General features: G+C 50.9%; 1 protein-coding gene across 2 annotated transcripts; it reads right to left on the reverse strand.

Annotated features, from left to right (window-relative positions):
* Positions 1–7,318: 7,318 nt before the first annotated feature.
* Positions 7,319–17,802, reverse strand: DYNLRB1 (dynein light chain roadblock-type 1). 2 transcript variants are annotated; one of them, XM_038369722.2, is made up of 4 exons: positions 17,643–17,802; positions 10,828–10,903; positions 9,374–9,541; positions 7,319–7,860 (listed from the first exon to the last, which is right to left on the reverse strand). In XM_038369722.2, exons 1-4 carry the CDS (start codon positions 17,643–17,645, stop codon positions 7,817–7,819), a joined length of 291 nt encoding a protein of 96 aa, XP_038225650.1. In that variant the 5' UTR covers positions 17,646–17,802; the 3' UTR covers positions 7,319–7,816. The 2 variants fall into 2 exon arrangements, with proteins under 2 accessions (XP_038225650.1, XP_043351569.1); XM_043495634.1 differs by lacking the exon at positions 17,643–17,802 and adding an exon at positions 12,822–13,373.
* Between the last annotated feature and the right edge of the window lie 493 nt (positions 17,803–18,295).

Genomic DNA, 18,295 nt, shown 5'->3' on the forward strand with positions numbered 1-18,295 from the left:
CTGACATAACTGATTTTCAATGTCCAAAATAAAATTTAAAAAAAAAAATCTTTAGTGAAAAGTAAACTTGACTCTCTGAATTCAGTTTGACTAAACCTAAGGTGATGTTAAAAATTCAAGTAAAGACTCCCCTCTCCCAGATATAGGATTTAAAGTTGGAGGTTCCTTAAACCTTAACACAGAAAAGCAAACTAGTCGTAATGAATTTGACCAAGCAAACTAAATAACTGTGTGCTCTGCAGACACAGACAAGTTCCCTTTTTGTGTGGAGTTTCCTTCTTTTTATTAGGAAGGAGTTAGCTTTCTTGCTTATTAATTTGGTTCCTGATCCTGCAGTCAAATCTATGTAATCAGTCCCTTTTAGTGCCCCAAAGTCCACCCATGCAGATCTGGTTGTGGCATTGGGACAGTAATTCTATATAACTCCATCCAAATAAATCAGGAGACCTGATATTTATTCAGGCATGCCAGGAGACAACAATCCAGCTTCCTATAGTGGGTACTTTTGCATAAGAGAGGTTCAGATAAATGAGGTTCTACTGCTAATACAACAGTATAACATTTCTAGTGATTTCTGCATCTCTAAATTCCAATAGCCTTCAGTCTTCCTGAAAAGCAGTACAGTAATCCAGGGCTTTATTCTGCTCCTGTTGAAGCCACTGGCAAATCTCCCAACAACTTCAGTGGGAATGAGATTAGATTAAAAACAACCACACAAATAGGAGGGAGGGGTCCACCTATTCCTACTAGCTAGTATAGGAGGATCCTTGGGTGACTTAGAACCAATTTAGGCTTTGTTTATATATGAGCGAACCTTCTAGTTTGGATGCAGTTTTGTCTGTAAATTGCTTATACCAGTATTATTTATGCTGGTGCAGGGAACTGCTGCATTTTTCGACACCATTATAAACAGATATACTGGTATAACTGCATCTAGATGGGGGGGCTTTTACTGATAGAGCTATCCCAGTTTACAAATAAAATCACACCCCTCACTGATTTAGCTATGCTGTTAAAATTTGTGTAGATTAGGCCTTTGGGCCTTGTACACCACTTTCTTAAACCAGAAGAGAGGAGGAGAGAGTAAGGCTGGGTCTACACTAGAAACATCTATCAGCAAAGCTACGCTGGACAGGGGTGTGAGGTGATGTGATCCCTAATCAACATAGTTGGGGCTGCAGAAGCCCGTATGCAGATGCAGCTATACGGCAAAGGTACAGTTTTGCTGATAATCTGTGTCCTTACTAGGAGTACTTTGCTAGTATAGGCCTGGCACCTTGCACCTCAGCAATCTTAGGCTGCCATAATTGCCACTTGTGGCTCTTGTAGCTGGTACAAATTAGAGCAGCAATTTATCTCCAGGGACTAGCCTAGCACAGACCAACTGTAGGTGCAGGGGAGTACAAAGGTAAATCCTACCTTTGTGCCTCCACTCAAGGTGCATGAACCACTTTGCAGCCAGAGTCAAGGACTGGGGCTACAATACCTATTTTCATATTTATCTTCCTTCTTTTGCTGCCACTGCTAACTTTTCACAGGAAACAGCCCTTGTGAAAGAACTATCATCATCAAAGCCAGGAAACGAAGTATCACTCCCATAACCTGTGATGTTCTTTACCTGCACTGAACATTCTTTCCTGCCTTTGTGACATTCTTTCCTACTTTTGAACACAGGGCCTAGATCCTCAAAGAGATTTAGGCACCTAACTCCCATTGAAATCAGTGGAAGTTAGGCATCAAATCCCTTTGAGGGACCCTATTGATTTCACTGCTGGTTCTCAGTACCTCACAGGAAGTGTGCATCACTTTGTCAGACTGGACCCTTAGTTCTGCAGCAGAGCTACTGGGTATTTTTTTTTTAAAACAGATGCAAGACCATCATAAAGGCTAATTATCCTAAGGGAACATACTAAAACCAAGTTACTGAATACTGCATTAAAGAAATTCTTTACTATGCACAGCAGTAACATTGCCAACAATGTGTGAAAAACAAAGTACAGGCCATAATCTTCAACCAGAAACATTTATCTGGTTATGAAAGATAAAGCATATTCATGAGGCTTGCACTAAATTGTTTTCTTCTATCTTGTCTCCACATTCAGTTGAAACACTGAGACTCCAGTCTGTTCAACATCGTTTCATGGAGTGAAAATTCAATTCAAATAAGTTATGACCATTTACATGCATTATGTAATCTCTGCTGTATATTAAGAGCCGCTCTAGCTGCAAAATGTAATGTAACAGTGTCTATGAAGCCACTGCCTGATGTATGGTTGAAGCTACAGAGACTCATTAAAAAGAGGGGAGGTACTGAGTTTTGAGGACTGGAATACTCTACAATAATTAGCAACCAGGTTTCCTAACAAATTATAAATGAGCACCCATCACATCCAAGATAGGAATCAAAGGTAACAGGCAGCACATTTGGTAAGTTACCTAGGCAGGACTGGATACATAGAAGATCCTTGTTTACAACATTCACCTAGTTGCACAACTGACTCAAAATTTGATTTAAAAAAATTATTTAGATTAAACATGTGTGGTCAGAATTATGGTGCATGGGGACCAGCTGATGGACATAGAAAAACAAGGCAAGACAACAACATGGCAGTTGAGACATTCAGTATAGTCAAATGCAAAGTACTAAGACCAGAGCTTCATGTATTCTGTAATCATGAAATTTGCTGCAGCATCTGCCCCTTCATGCAGTGTTGAGCTACAGAATCTCAGCTTGTCTTAAAAAAAAAAAAAGTTTTTAGCCCTTATGTTTGCAGAGATAATCTCCAAATTTGTAAATTGATGCCAGCCTGAGTCTGCAAAGAGCCCCCAAAAATGGTTCTGAGAGGCATGAACCGCCCTAGTCATCTCACTGCAAAGAGCCCTGCAGACTACATCATTTTGCAGCCACTGAATTTGGCAGTTTTCCAAAGATACCACAGAATTCGGCATTTTTGCTGTAGAACTCAGTATTTTGCTGCAGCCATGCACTTGGCTTTTGTTTTCAGGGATCTGCCTGCAACCACCTCTGGCTCCGCATCTTTCCCCACATAATTACAATGCCTACTCCCTTCACTATTCTAGAACCAGGCTACGGTTGCCAACTTTCTAAGAGCACAAAATCAAACACCCTTACCCCGACCCCTGCCCTCCCTTCCCTGAGGCCCCCCCTCCAGCCCCTCTCCCTCCATTGCTTGCTTTCCCCCACCCTCACTCATTTTCACTGGGCTGGCGCAAGGGGTTGGGGTGCAGGAGTGGGTGAGGCCTCCAGCTGGGAGTGTGTGCTCTCGGGTGGGGCCAAAAATGGGTTCAGGGTGCAGGAGGGGGTGAGCGCTGAGACCAAGAGGGTTGGAGTACAGGAACGGGCTCAGGTCTGTGGCAGAGGGTTAGGGGGGTGAGGGCTCTGGCTGGGAGTATGGGCTCTGTGGTGGGGCCAGGGATGAGGTGTTTGGGGTACAAGAGGGTGCTCAGGGCTGGGGAAGGGAATTGGGGTGCAGCAGGGGATGCAGGGTGTGGGCTCTGGATAGGAGTTTGGGTGCAGGAGAGGGTTCTGACCTGGGGCAGGGGTGCAGTGGGCTCCAACCGGGCGGTGCTTACCTCAGGTGGCTCCCAGTCGGTGGTGCAGCAGGGCTAAGGCAGGCTCTCTGCCTGACCTGGCTCTGTGCAGTTCTCCAGAAGTGGCCAGCATGTCCCTGCGTCCCCTAGGCAGAGGCGCGGCCAGGCGGCTGTGTATGGTGCACGCTGCCCATGCCCACAGGCACTGGCCCCGCAGCTCCCATTGGCCACGGTTCCCAGCCAATCGGAGCTGTAGTGCCAGCGCTGGGGCAGCATCCAGAGCTTCCCTGATCACCCCTGTGCCTAGGGGCTGCGGGGACATGCTGGCCATTTCCGGGGAGCTGCACAGAGCCAGGGTAGGCTGGGAGCCTGTCTTAGCCCCGCTGCGCTGCTGACCAGACTTTTAACAGATTGGTCAAGGGTGCTGACCAGATCCACCAGGTTCCTTTTCAACTGGGCGTTCTGGTCGAAAACCAGATGCCTGTCAGCCCTAATACCAGGCAGTAAGGGGAGTAAGGAGCCAGAGCTCGAGTCCAATTTGAAGCTCTGGAGCAGGGGAAGCCAGAAGTGCAAAACAGGGGAACTATGCTGCCTAGAGAACAGAGTAGCAGCTGAGGCCTGGGGAGCTGAGAAGATGAAGCTGTTTGCAAGCTCCCCTCTTCCCTGGCACACACGAGATGGCGACTGTTCAGGCAACATCATAACTGCTGATATCCAAAGAGTTGAGTCATCCAGAATGTGCAGTGCAAAAAGAAAAAAAAAAAGAAAAATCCACCATCTAAAATAATCATTGCTGAACATAATCACTGATTAACTGCACATCATTGAGTATCTTCAAACTATGAGCTGAGGGGAGGGGGATGAAAAGTATTTCATGGAGCTACAATAATAAATTAACTTTGCTGAAAAATTTAGGACTGTTTGCTGCAGAAATGTGTCCTATTGTGCCAAGTAGTACATGAAGCCCTAACTACAACACAAAGCAATGGACAGTTTCAACAGCTTGTGCACAATCATAAAATCATAGATTAGGGTTGGAAGAGACCTCAGGAGGTCATCTTGTCCAACCCCCTGCTCAAAGCAGGACCAACCCCAACTAAATCATCCCAGCCAGGGTTTGTCAAGCCGGGCCTTAAAAACCTCCAAGGATGGAGGTTCCACCACCTCCCTAGGTAACCCATTCCAGTGCTTCACCACCCTCCTAGTGAAATAGTTTTTCCTAATATCCAACCTAGACTTCCCCCACTGCAACTTGAGACCATAGCTCCTTGTTCTGTCATCTGCCACCACTGAGAACAGCCGAGTTCCATCCTCTTTGGAACCCCCCTTCAGGTAGTTGAAGGCTGCTATCAAATGATGCGTTCTGAATTAGTAACCCATTAAGAACAAGATGTTTATTGTTCTTATATAGGGTTGACAACTGTCTAATCACACAAATCCAAACACCCATGACCCGCCCCCACTCACTCTAGCTCCCCTCCCTCCATCGCTCACTCTCCCCCACCCTCACTCACTTTCACAGGGCCGAGAGGTTCAGAGTGTGGAGGGCGGTCCGGGGTGAGACTAGTGCAGGGGGTTGGGGTTGGGTAAGGGGTTCCGGGTGCAGGCTCCGGCAGGTGGTGCTTACCTCAGGCGCCTCCTGGAAGCAGCGACATGCCCAGCAGTGGCTCCTAGGCTCACGGGTGGCCAGGCAGCTCTGTGCGCTGCCTCTGCCTGCAGGTACCACCCTCGCAGCTCCCATTGGCCATGGTTCCCCATTTCTGGGCAATGGGAGCTGCAGAGTCAGCGATTGGGATGGGGGCAGCTTGCAGAGACCCCCTGGCCTTGCCTCCTCCTAGGAGCCGCTGCTGGACATACTGGCCGCTTCTGGGAGCAACGCAGAGCCGAGGGCAGGTAAGGAGCCTGCCTTAGCCCTGCCGTGCTGCCACACTTTTAGCAGCCTAAAATCTCCCAGATTTCCCGAAGGCTACTGAAGCCAGTCGAGCCTGATTCCAGGAGACTCCCGGCCATACCAGGAGGGATGACAACCCTATTCTTATATTGTGAACTCCTGGGGGCAGGGTCTGTCTTCCTATCTAGCCACACCCCCCCCACACTAACTACAATGTGCTCGGAGCTGTCCTACACATCCCACCATCTATATTGGGATGGCCAAACTTACCGATCCTCCATACAACAATCTTCAGAAATTTGAGAGCTCGGGCACACTGTGCCCCCACCCCTGATTTTTGCCAGGGTTTACTGGTTCCACTCAGTCACATAATGTGGCCAGGACCCCCTCCCTGCATGGCAGCTGCTGGAGCCAGCTGTGTGGAGAGGCAGCAGTAAACAGCTGGGGGATGCAGGGAAGGGTTGCTGCTTTAGGTGGTGAGAGGCAGCAGCAAACAACTGGGAGCTGCAGGGAGGGACCACTGAGGGTAAGAGGGGGCACAAGCCTGGAGGTGTGTGACGTCAGTCCCTCACCCCCCCCCCAACAGCTTAACCTTTAAATTGTGCCGCCCACTCTCAGCAGGTACCAGTTGTCTCTGGCAGTAGCCTCTAGTCCCCCAGCACTGCTGCAGGACAGAAGCCCCAAGCTCCCCCGCTGCAGTCTGGTAGGCGGAGAATGAGGGGGTCAGGTCTGGGGGGCTCTAGAAGCAGCACTTTAACTATAAAAGAGCCGCATGTGGCTTGTAAGCCACCGTTTGGCCACCCCTGGTCTATACACATATATAATAGCCCCTAGCACAAACCATGGTTGCCAACATGACTAACAAATAGCATTCAATGGGTTGTGCCAGCCAAAACTGTGACCAAGGTAGGGAACAAACAAACATACTGGAACTATTACAGAGGTCATTAAGGCCATCAATGGCACATCTTTACGCTGAATAGTTTTCTGTTTCAGTCACTTCATCTAAGACGACACAAAAATAAAGGTCCTCAAAAAAGGATAAGTGAACACACGCCTGGAAGACGAATGGTCTCTCATATAGGAGAGATTAAAAATCAGGGATATTTCATTTGTAAAGAAGAGTAAAATCAGACAATCATAAATGATACAGAGAAGTCCACTTAGGTATCCCTATTTACCCTTTTCCATAATACAGGAACAAGAGGATGTGCAAAACTAAAGTCAACATTTAAAAAAAATTATCTATATATAGTTACCACGAGAACTCACTATATAGGGTACTGAGGCAGATAAAACAAGATTTTAAAATACTCATTAGAAATTCAGAGCCTTGTGTTTAAAACAAGAGGCATGCTCTGACACATGCATTTGTGCATCTAATTCGCCTGCAATTGTATATTCACATCATGTTTGCAGGTTACTGTAACCATTTGCACAGCCAGGTATCCAATTTGCATGCCTCAGTTGTTTACAAACCAAATCCTGAATACCTCAAGACTGAATACCTGATTAGACAGATTATTGGACTGTACTGGAATAGCAATTCCAACAGATGAAATCCTGCTGCTCTTACTCAGGACAAACCCCTAATAAGTCAATTGTATTTTTCTTCTTTGTCCCTGGTTTAAAGGCAAGTGCATAGGGTGAAAAAGGATGAAAATAACGGGCCACTACTATTACAGAGCCCATTTGCTTCGAAAAAGTCACCATTCAGAGAGATTATAAGATTCACCATTCAGAGAGATAATATTGTGAGGTAGGGACATCCTCAGGGAGAATTCAGAACTTTTAAAGATTTGCAGTAAGAAGTTCAGTCATCAAAGGGCCATTGAAAATTTCACAAGAGAAGGAATAGAGACATGACAAAAATAATCACTGATGACACTTTTATTGATTTGATAAGGCAAGACCTTTTCAAAATAAATCATAAAAGCGGCAAAAAAAAAAAAAAAAAAAAGACAAGAAGGTAAGTTGTGAGTAATCAAGCTTCATATTTACAGTCATTCAAAACCAAGAAGGTAAGACCATACTTCAGACAGAATTGACAGGAGTGTGCAAACCACAAAGATTCATTTTTAGATCACACTATTAGAATTTCTATTATATTATCTTTTTTAACACTAAAAGAAATCTGTCCATTTCTGACTGCCCAAGTCACTTGATTTCAATCCTCAGACCCCTTCCACGGAATGCCATTTTAGTGATACAAAAAAAGGTACTTTTACTTCTTTGTAAACAACAAAAGAGCACAAGGTTGTCCTCCTGGTCATTAAGGTGGCACAATAGAATTAATCCTAATGCTTTGTTTTTGGCTATTAAATTTAAAAATATTGGGTACTGGGGGAAAAACCAGACTAATTTAGGACAATCTCATTCTGTTGGATTCTGGATGACGATCAGGAAATAGTCTTTATCTGCAAGGGAAAAAAAGGAAGTTATTCCTCCATTGCTAATGCTCATTCACAGATTAAGAAAAGTTGTTTTCTTGTTTTGTTTTTTTACCTTGCACGTTTATCAGACACTGACTAGTGACAGTAAATGTCACCTACTTAAATGTTCATCAACTCCACTTCAATTTTAAAGTAGTGTGAGAAAATAAAAATACCTGACAGCAAGTGTTCCTTAGTGAGCGAGGTGAGCTTGACAGGTATTTCCTGGATAAATCAGGTCAGTCTCTCTAATCTTACTGTGGGGGAATAGTTCCAGCCTCTCTAGAGAACGGGATGTACCAAGCTGATGTAATTTAATGCATATTCCTACATTCTGGAACAACACTCATTATCCCTCTGCATCTTCCACATGGGGATTCTGGACCACTAGATCCATAAATCTCTCAGCCACTCCCCCAGTGCAGCCACAACCAGTGCCTCTGTGCCAGCAGAAATAGGTTGTTATACAAAGAGGACCCCTTGCCCTTTGCAGTCACTCAGCATGAACAGCTCCCTACTCGTCACAGCTCCACCACAGGTCTTAAGTGATGTGGAGGGGCATATATGAGCCCTCTACACCTGGGTGAACTGCACTCATATTGCACCAATTCCCTCTGTGACACTATCTGGTGATTTAAGGAAACATTCTGGCCTCCTCGGCATGAGGAATAATCTCTCGACATGTCCCACCAATGCTACATCATTGCAAGTTCCAGTGTTTCCAGGCTACTGGTTGCTGCTTGCGTTTTAACTACTACATTGTCTAGACATGCTCTGACCAGTGGTGAAAAATTAACAGAGTCTAGTGCAGACACAGACTCAAATTGAGAGATTCTAGGACTAGCAAGTACTGTAACAATATGCGTGCTCCTCCAATTCTGAGAAACAGCCAGCCTCCCACTCTGGTTCATTTCAGTAGTTATGCTAGCAGTGCTGGCCTGAAGCAGCTCATAAAATGTATTCTGCTAATTTCAGACTCTTCCGATCTTATCTTGAAAAAGGCAAAACACAAGAGAACCTTCTTTCAAATGTACAGTTTGACTGGCAGTGGGGTGGGAAAACTGATTCCTTCCTACACCCAACCATGAAGAGGGAGGCTCAGTTTAATAGAAATAGACCCATCTCTGAACCAAGTATACCACCAGCAATTCTTTGGCTATGGCTATAGCATACTAAATTAGACAGTCATAGAATATCAGGGTTGGAAAGGACCTCAGGAGTTCATCTAGTGCAACTCCCCGCTCAAAGCAGGACCAATCCCCAATTTTTGCCCCAGATCTCTAAATGGCCCCCTCAAGGATTGAACTCACAACCCCGGGTTTAGCAAGCCAATGCTCAAACCACTGAGCTATCCCTCCCCCAGTCCCTGGTAGGAGTCACTTTTTCAGGCTGTATAGATTTTGTGCCATGGAAAGCTTGACAGGGAAGGATAAGACACATGCCGCGAGAAAGGAATTTCAACAGGAGGCTTTGAAGCCTGATGCTGAGGGGCTTTTACCTGGAGCAATCATGATCTCATTTTTCTTGGAGCGGATTCGCAGGAACGTGAGGTCGTTCTGGGGATCAATGTCTCGCACAGTGTTCCTTGCCTTCATGATGAAGCTGTGCATTAGGCCTGCGTATTGCACAGTTGTGGAGTTGTCCACTGTGCTTTTGATAGGAATACCTGCAAAGAGAAAAGGTAAGCGTGGTGAGATAGTTAATGATGGTAACCTCTGAGACTAACTTAATTCCTGGCTACCCACTAGACACATCTGTACAGTCCCTTTACACCTCAGTAGATTTTATGCTTAAAATTTAGCATATTTAAAAAAAAATTTTTGGAACAAAGTATAACTAGAAACCCTTCTTTGAGTGGTGCAGAAACGTGTTGGGGGGGGAGGAGAGGCTGGCTGCTTCTGCAGACCTCCAGCCTCCCTTCCAAAGAGCAGCTGGAAACAAGGAGAAACTTCCACTAGGAGCCACTAATACATACAAAAAAGAGAAGATGTAAGAAAAGCCCTCAAGGAACATAGATGGTAGCAGAGCAGAGTTGCTCGCCACCACTGGGACCAGAGCCCTTCATAGGTTTGTGTAACGTTGAGAGTTTTTCATTGTTTTTCTGGGGGGGTTTTTTTGGGGGGGGGGGAGGAAGAGGAGGAGGGAATGCTTTATAGCCAGGCGCCATATAAGCTGGTCCACTGGAGGCTGCTGACGGGATGCACTGACTCAGTGCATCACCTTGGTTAGGACTGATCCGTAAGGATGGGGAGGTAGCAGTTGCTCTCCTGCTCCACAACCTCCTCCTGAGGGGGCTTTCCAGTGCCAGCGCCCTGGCAGAAGCCAAAGAGCCAAACTCAGTCCACATTTGTCGTATGTTGTAGTATGGGACTGATGCAGTAGCGAATTGCTAACATTTGATCTGTCTGTTTTTCTAGTACACTGAAGATGTATACTCCACAAGCACAACCCAAACATTTGACCTTCCTCCCAGTCCTCAGACACCAGCACTACCAAGGAAGAGAAAGCCAAGTGCTGATTTGTAAATGAGGTCACCAATTACCAGATCTTCAATAAAGCCTCCATGTATTTACCAAATGTCTTTTTTCTATGACACTTATCAGTTAAATTAAAATTAAGTGTTAGAAGATTTACTGTACATTACATATGATCAGAAAAACCTTTTCATCGTATTGGCAAAATGAACTTGCCTTGTTCTACATTCTATACACCGATATTTTTCGTCTTGGCTATAAAGTTATTCTTAAAATGCATGGGGGCAAATTTTGCTCTCAATGCCACTGACTTCAATAGGCTTGCAAAAGGCAGCTTGACTTAACCTGCCTCTCTAAAGGAAGAAAACATATCTAGAGACATTTAATTTCTTTGTAAATAGCAAATACATTGATCTTTAAAGTGCCCTGTTCTAAAAAAGTAACATCCTTAGGATATATAGCCAGAGTGGCACAATACCTTCTGAATTAACAACAATGATTCCTTGGACGCCCTTTTGGCTCTGAATTCGCTTCAGTGTTTCTTCCACCTCAGCCTGAAAACAAACAAACAAAAACAAACAGAAGATTAGGCAACATGATGTCTTGAAGGTGCAATCTGCCTTCAAATAATGCTTTGTAATAATATATCTGGAAATACAACTGAGCCAAGATGATTCCAATAGATATTACTCATTTTCTCAGAGCAAAGCACAGCTATCTTTAGCACCATCATATTGCCAAAGCCCTTTTAGTTGTTTTCAAGCCCCTTGTTGTCAGTCAGTCATTTGCCATAACAAGCCTTTGGAAGCCTGAAACCTGTTCCCTAATACATCCCTCACCCTTTCTCCCCACCCCTCACTGCAACACTGGTTTCTCATTACATGTTCGCTCATAGGCACAAGGCCACACACACGCTATTTTGTTATCGTAGGATTGCTCATTAGGGCTGCTAGCACTTCTTATTATTTTACAGTTATACAAAGGACAGGGCTGCAGCACTTGTTTTGAAAAAAATATATGGAATTTACAAACAAGAAAGAAAAAATATGGAGTTTTGGGTTAAAGACTCCCCCTCCATTTATCAAAAATATGCTAAAGGCAATAAACAAATCAAACGAAGGGAAAGAGTCTGGTTTACAACCATTAGCCTACAATAACGATTCATGGTGGATGGGCTATTGGTATCTATTGCTAACAGTTTATTCTACTTCTTTAAAAAGTCAATATACAAAGAAATCTGCAAAGGTATTATTATCCGTTTGTTGTCTCAGTAAAATTAGTGTCAACTCTGAAAGATTTTGAAAGTTTTCTTAGCAATGCTTGCTCTTATATCAATCACAACTCACTCGGGATCTCGCTAATGGAGCCTAACGATCTGAGTGGCCGAGGTGTGATTCTGCAGGGTGCCAAGCGCTCCTTGAGAGATGCTGGGCACTGTGAACTCCCATTAAAGAGAATGGGGGGCTGGGGCACTCAGCACCTTGACTGACTGAGCTCCATAATGCAATGTCAGGCAAAACAGACTTCTACAAACAAAGAAACGTGCTTGTCTTCACAGAAACAAGGAAACAATTGCACATGAGACTAGGCAACCATGTCTAAACCAATACTAACTGCTGGCAACTATGGGAACCATACAACATTGGATTTGTTTTGTGTCTGCAAACTACAGTTTGTCTTATCCAGCACAGAAAATCAAGAGCTATTTTAAAATGATTATCAGGTGTGGAAAATCAGAGTGCAAATTTCAAAATGAAGAAAACGGAAGGGTAACTAAAAGGAGATTGTAACAAATTAGTTGTATGCTGGAGAAGTGGAAAAATAAATAGCTGGCGACTGCTATTAAATCTGAAAGGATTTTTAAAAGTGCTATTATTCCTGTTTAAAGCCCCAACCCTACAACCTGTTCCAGGCATCTGGGCCCCACTGTCTTCCAAAGAGTGTTGCCTGAGCACAAGGATCCATCCGTGCAGAACAGCATCTAATTTTGCATTTCTTCTCACATAGCAAGCGAGACTAGTCGCTCTCTCTTTTGTTTTTAGCTCACACCCTGACTAAAAGGATCAAAGGGAGTGTGGTGCTCAAACACCAATTCAATAGGAGTTGGGTGCCTAACTCCCTTGAGCTCAACTGAAAATCCCAGCTGCAGACTATTTCATTTTCAGGTTCTCAGCTGCGATGCATCTGTTTGTTAAGAAAATATTTCAGCCATATTTTTTGTAAACAGAAACAGTTTATGGTGATCTTTGTAAAAGTTTGTTTTCAGTGTCTCCTTTAATAGAATTACAATAAAAAACAACAACAATAACCCTTCCCTCCCAATCCCTAAAATTTCCTCAGGGAAGCACCTCGTAGACCAACATCCCTGTTGACTTGGTACATCCCAGCGCCCATACTTCTTTGGAAAAAAAGACACCCAAGCCATACAGTCAATGGCATTTATTAAAATGAGATTTTTTTTTTCCCACTCACCCGAAGCCGTGCAGTTAAGGGATAGTGCATTGGACTGGGAGTTAGGAATCTGGGTTCTATCCCTGGCTGTGTCACTGACTCCCTGTGTGGTCTTGGAAAATTCACAGAACCTCTTCATTTCCCCATGTGTAAAACAGGGATTTTACTTGTCTTCCTTTGTAAGGTGCTCAATCACAAATTATTGGCTTGATAGCATTCAATTATGTATCACGGAAGAATAATTCCTTCCATTGTAAGAGTTACTGTGTAGAATTTTATGGTCTGTGTTATGCAGGAGGTCAAACTCAATAATCCTTGTGGTCCTTTCAGGTCTTGAAATCTAGGACTCTGAGGATATGGCTACACTGCAATAAAACACCTGTGGCTGGTCCTTTCTAGCAGACTAAAGCTCACTGGGCTGTGGGGCTACAGAACTGCAGGGTAGATGTTTAGGCTTGGGCTGGTGCCTGGGCTCTGGAAGCCCACAGGAGGGTATAAAAATTTTATCAAGATGATGTTTAAAAAAAAAAGTGAATGGTACAGAGTTTAAGCATAGAAATTTCTGTTTATCAGGAAATAGCGTACAGATTATCAAGGGGTGCAATCTAAACTGCTGTGTAAGCCCAGGGTTCAAATTCAGGCTCAAGCCTAACCCCCTTTCTGTCTACATACAAATCTTGCTAACCCAGGGCTCAGACACAGGCTACCAGGAGCCCATGAGGGTGGAGGGTCCGAGCCTGAGTAAAGCTGAGACCCAGGGTTCAAGCCCTATTGCTTTGAAGTGTAAATGCAGCTCCACTGGACTTGTGCTCTGAGAGTTTGCCAAGAGTATCGCACAATCCCATGGGCCAACTTTTTTGGTCCTTTGGGCAGTCAAGTTTGGAGGACAATCAAGTTTTCTCACACTGCACCACGAACGAAGGTGTAGAGCTGCCCCATTTTGGGAGGGCACTAAAAAGTCTGGATATGGGTGGCTGGTCCCGGGCCGGCATCATGCGGTGTAGACACTGGAGCCCCTTGTCTGTGTTATGCAGGACCCAGGGTTCAACAATTCCTAACCCGGGGGTTACAAATAAATGCAAATATTCAAGCCCTAGATTCACAGGCGCCGGCTTCCTCCGGGCCTGGGAGGGTGCTCAACCCACCGCTCTGCTCCACCCGAGACCCCGCTCCCATCCGACCCCTTCCCCCAAACCCCCGTCCTGCCTTTTCCTGTTCCTGCCCCAGGCCCTGACCCCACCCCATCCCTCCCCCCAAGCCCTCATCCTGCCTTTTCCTGTTCCTGCCCCAGGCCCTGACCCCACCCCATCCCTCCCCCCAAACCCCCGTCCTGCCTTTTCCTGCTCCCGCCCCAGGCCCTGACCCCACCCCATCCCTCCCCCCAAACCCCCGTCCTGCCTTTTCCTGTTCCTGCCCCAGGCCCTGACCCCACCCCATCCCTCCCCCCAAGCCCTCATCCTGCCTTTTCCTGTTCCAGCCCCAGGCCCTGACCCCACCCCATCCCTCCCCCCAAGCCCCCATCCTGCCTTTTCCTGCTCCCGCCCCAGGCCCTGACCCCACCCCATCCCTCCCCCCAAGCCCTCATCCTGCCTTTTCCTGTTCCTGCCCCAGGCCTGACCCCACCCCATCCCTCCCCCCAAACCCCCATCCTGCCTTTTCCTGTTCCTGCCCCAGGCCTGACCCCACCCCATCCCTCCCCCCAAACCCCCGTCCTGCCTTTTCCTGCTCCCGCCCCAGGCCCTGACTCCACCCCATCCCTCCCCCCAAACCCCCGTCCTGCCTTTTCCTGTTCCCGCCCCAGGCCCTGACCCCACCCCATCCCTCCCCCCAAGCCCTCGTCCTGCCTTTTCCTGTTCCCGCCCCAGGCCCTGACCCCACCCCATCCCTCCCCCCAAGCCCCCGTCCTGCCTTTTCCTGTTCCCGCCCCAGGCCCTGACCCCACCCCATCCCTCCCCCCAAGCCCCCATCCTGCCTTTTCCTGTTCCTGCCCCAGGCCTGACCCCACCCCCCAAACCCCCATCCTGCCTTTTCCTGTTCCCGCCCCAGGCCCTGACCCCACCCCATCCCTCCCCCCAAGCCCCCATCCTGCCTTTTCCTGCTCCCGCCCCAGGCCCTGACCCCACCCCATCCCTCCCCCCAAGCCCTCATCCTGCCTTTTCCTGTTCCTGCCCCAGGCCTGACCCCACCCCATCCCTCCCCCCAAACCCCCATCCTGCCTTTTCCTGTTCCCGCCCCAGGCCTGACCCCACCCCATCCCTCCCCCCAAACCCCCGTCCTGCCTTTTCCTGTTCCCGCCCCAGGCCCTGACCCCACCCCATCCCTCCCCCCAAACCCCCGTCCTGCCTTTTCCTGCTCCCGCCCCAGGCCCTGACCCCACCCCATCCCTCCCCCCAAACCCTCATCCTGCCTTTTCCTGTTCCCGCCCCAGGCCTGACCCCACCCCATCCCTCCCCCCAAGCCCCCGTCCTGCCTTTTCCTGTTCCCGCCCCAGGCCTGACCCCACCCCATCCCTCCCCCCAAACCCCCGTCCTGCCTTTTCCCGCTCCCGCCCCAGGCCCTGACCCCACCCCATCCCTCCCCCCAAACCCCCGTCCTGCCTTTTCCTGTTCCTGCCCCAGGCCCTGACCCCACCCCATCCCTCCCCCCAAACCCCCGTCCTGCCTTTTCCTGCTCCCGCCCCAGGCCCTGACCCCACCCCATCCCTCCCCCCAAACCCCCGTCCTGCCTTTTCCTGCTCCCGCCCCAGGCCCTGACCCCACCCCATCCCTCCCCCCAAGCCCCCGTCCTGCCTTTTCCTGCTCCCGCCCCAGGCCCTGACCCCACCCCATCCCTCCCCCCAAGCCCCCGTCCTGCCTTTTCCCGTTCCTGCCCCAGGCCCTGACCCCACCCCATCCCTCCCCCCAAACCCCCGTCCTGCCTTTTCCCGTTCCTGCCCCAGGCCCTGACCCCACCCCATCCCTCCCCCCAAACCCCCGTCCTGCCTTTTCCCGTTCCCGCCCCAGGCCTGACCCCACCCCATCCCTCCCCCCAAACCCCCGTCCTGCCTTTTCCCGCTCCCGCCCCAGGCCCTGACCCCACCCCATCCCTCCCCCCAAACCCCCGTCCTGCCTTTTCCCGCTCCCGCCCCAGGCCCTGACCCCACCCCATCCCTCCCCCCAAACCCCCGTCCTGCCTTTTCCCGCTCCCGCCCCAGGCCCTGACCCCACCCCATCCCTCCCCCCAAGCCCCCGTCCTGCCTTTTCCTGCTCCCGCCCCAGGCCCTGACCCCACCCCATCCCTCCCCCCAAGCCCCCGTCCTGCCTTTTCCTGTTCCTGCCCCAGGCCCTGACCCCACCCCATCCCTCCCCCCAAACCCCCGTCCTGCCTTTTCCTGCTCCCGCCCCAGGCCCTGACCCCACCCCATCCCTCCCCCCAAACCCCCGTCCTGCCTTTTCCTGCTCCCGCCCCAGGCCCTGACCCCACCCCATCCCTCCCCCCAAGCCCCCGTCCTGCCTTTTCCTGCTCCCGCCCCAGGCCCTGACCCCACCCCATCCCTCCCCCCAAGCCCCCGTCCTGCCTTTTCCTGTTCCTGCCCCAGGCCCTGACCCCACCCCATCCCTCCCCCCAAACCCCCGTCCTGCCTTTTCCCGTTCCCGCCCCAGGCCTGACCCCACCCCATCCCTCCCCCCAAACCCCCGTCCTGCCTTTTCCCGCTCCCGCCCCAGGCCCTGACCCCACCCCATCCCTCCCCCCAAACCCCCGTCCTGCCTTTTCCCGCTCCCGCCCCAGGCCCTGACCCCACCCCATCCCTCCCCCCAACCCCCCGTCCTGCCTTTTCCCGCTCCCGCCCCAGGCCCTGACCCCACCCCATCCCTCCCCCCAAACCCCCGTCCTGCCTTTTCCTGCTCCCGCCCCAGGCCCTGACCCCACCCCATCCCTCCCCCCAAGCCCCCGTCCTGCCTTTTCCTGTTCCTGCCCCAGGCCCTGACCCCACCCCATCCCTCCCCCCAAACCCCCATCCTGCCTTTTCCTGCTCCCGCCCCAGGCCCTGACCCCACCCCATCCCTCCCCCCAAACCCCCGTCCTGCCTTTTCCTGCTCCCGCCCCATCCCTGCCTCTTCCCCCCCAGCCCCACTCCTCCCCCCCTCCCAGAGCCTCCTGCTGGCCCTGAAGCCGCTGATCTGGGCGGGCAGGAGGCACTGGCAGTGCTCAGCACCCGCTAATTTTCCCCCGGGGGTGCTCCAGGGTTGGGGCAGCCGCGGAGTCGGCCCCACGCCTCGATTAACAAGCCCAGGGGCTGCTCGCTCCAGGTCCGCTGACCCCGGGCTTAGGTTGCTGCGCAGACCTACCCTGAAGTCCACTTCGGACGGCTCGCAGGGATGGGGCGAGCAGGGAAAGGAGCCGCTCCGAATTAGCTAAGGCCGGGAAGGCTAAACCACACGCAGCGCCCGTGCGGCGGCTGCTACTGAGAGTTACAGGGGCCGCAAGTCGGTCTGGAAGCGACTCAGACGAACCCAATTGAAGGCCCCGGTAGTTCGCGATGAGGGCGCTTGCGCAGGGGTGGCGGGCGGGTTAACTAATCCCCCTAACGAATGGCGTGGTGCTGCCACCCCGGACCCATGTGAGGTGACCGCCCCTGACGGAGCCCCCGCTTCCTTCCCCCCAACCCCCCTCATGGGGCTCCAGGTTCCCCCCACAACCCCCGGCCCCGCCCCTTACTCCGCACCCGGCTCCCCCGACCCCGCGGCTCCTTGGGCTGACACGGGGTCTCGAACCAGCGGCCCGGCCCCGGCCCCGGCCCCGCCCCTGCCGCAGGTGAGACGGCGGCCGCGGGGCAGGGGGGCGGCCCCGCCCTCCGCTCACCATGTTGGGGGATCTTCGCCCGAAGCAGCAGCCGGTCCCCAGCGGCGCACACAGCCGTCACAGCACCAGCACGCATGCGCGGCCCCGAGCCGAGGATGGGCAGCTCCGTCAGCCAATGGGCTGGGGCAGCGAGCGGGGGTTCGACTCGAGCCAAGGGGGCGGGTGGCGTCACTTCCGCCGCTGCTGGTTGCCCCGGAAGCCTTCGGGGGAAGTTCCTCGGTGGTCACGGGTGGGGTCGCCTAGGGGTTTCTTGTTATCTGGGTCTTGGGACGCTGCATGGGGGGGGCACAGGGGTCTGGGGGCGGCTGGCTGGGGAGGGGCAGCTGGCTGGGGGGGCACAGGGGTCTGGGGGCAGCTGACTGGGGAGGGGGGCCTGGCTGGGGGGGCACAGGGGTCTGGGGGCGCTGGCTGGGGAGGGGTACCTGGGTCGGGGGAGCTGGCTGGGGGGGCACAGGGGTCTGGGGGAGCTGGCTGGGGCAGGGTACCTGCTTCGGGGGAGCTGGCTGGGGGGGCACAGGGGTCTGGGGGCAGCTGACTGGGGAGGGGGGCCTGGCTGGGGGGGCACAGGGGTCTGGGGGAGCTGGCTGGGGCAGGGTACCTGCTTCGGGGGAGCTGGCTGGGGGGGCACAGGGGTTTGGGGGCAGCTGACTGGG

Source organism: Dermochelys coriacea, chromosome 13 (genome assembly GCF_009764565.3).
Source record: "Dermochelys coriacea isolate rDerCor1 chromosome 13, rDerCor1.pri.v4, whole genome shotgun sequence".
Lineage (NCBI taxonomy): Eukaryota > Metazoa > Chordata > Testudines > Dermochelyidae > Dermochelys > Dermochelys coriacea.

Bases quoted from the DNA above. Each gene is read 5' to 3' on its own strand.
- DYNLRB1 (XM_043495634.1), bottom strand. From the start codon at position 12,851: ATGCACTATCCCTTAACTGCACGGCTTCGG. The intron at 9,542-10,827 runs GTATTGTGCCAC...TTCTCTTTGCAG, and splicing joins CATTGTTGTTAATTCAGAAG to GTATTCCTATCAAAAGCACA. The intron at 7,861-9,373 runs GTAAAAGCCCCT...TTTCCCTTGCAG, and splicing joins TGAGATCATGATTGCTCCAG to ATAAAGACTATTTCCTGATC.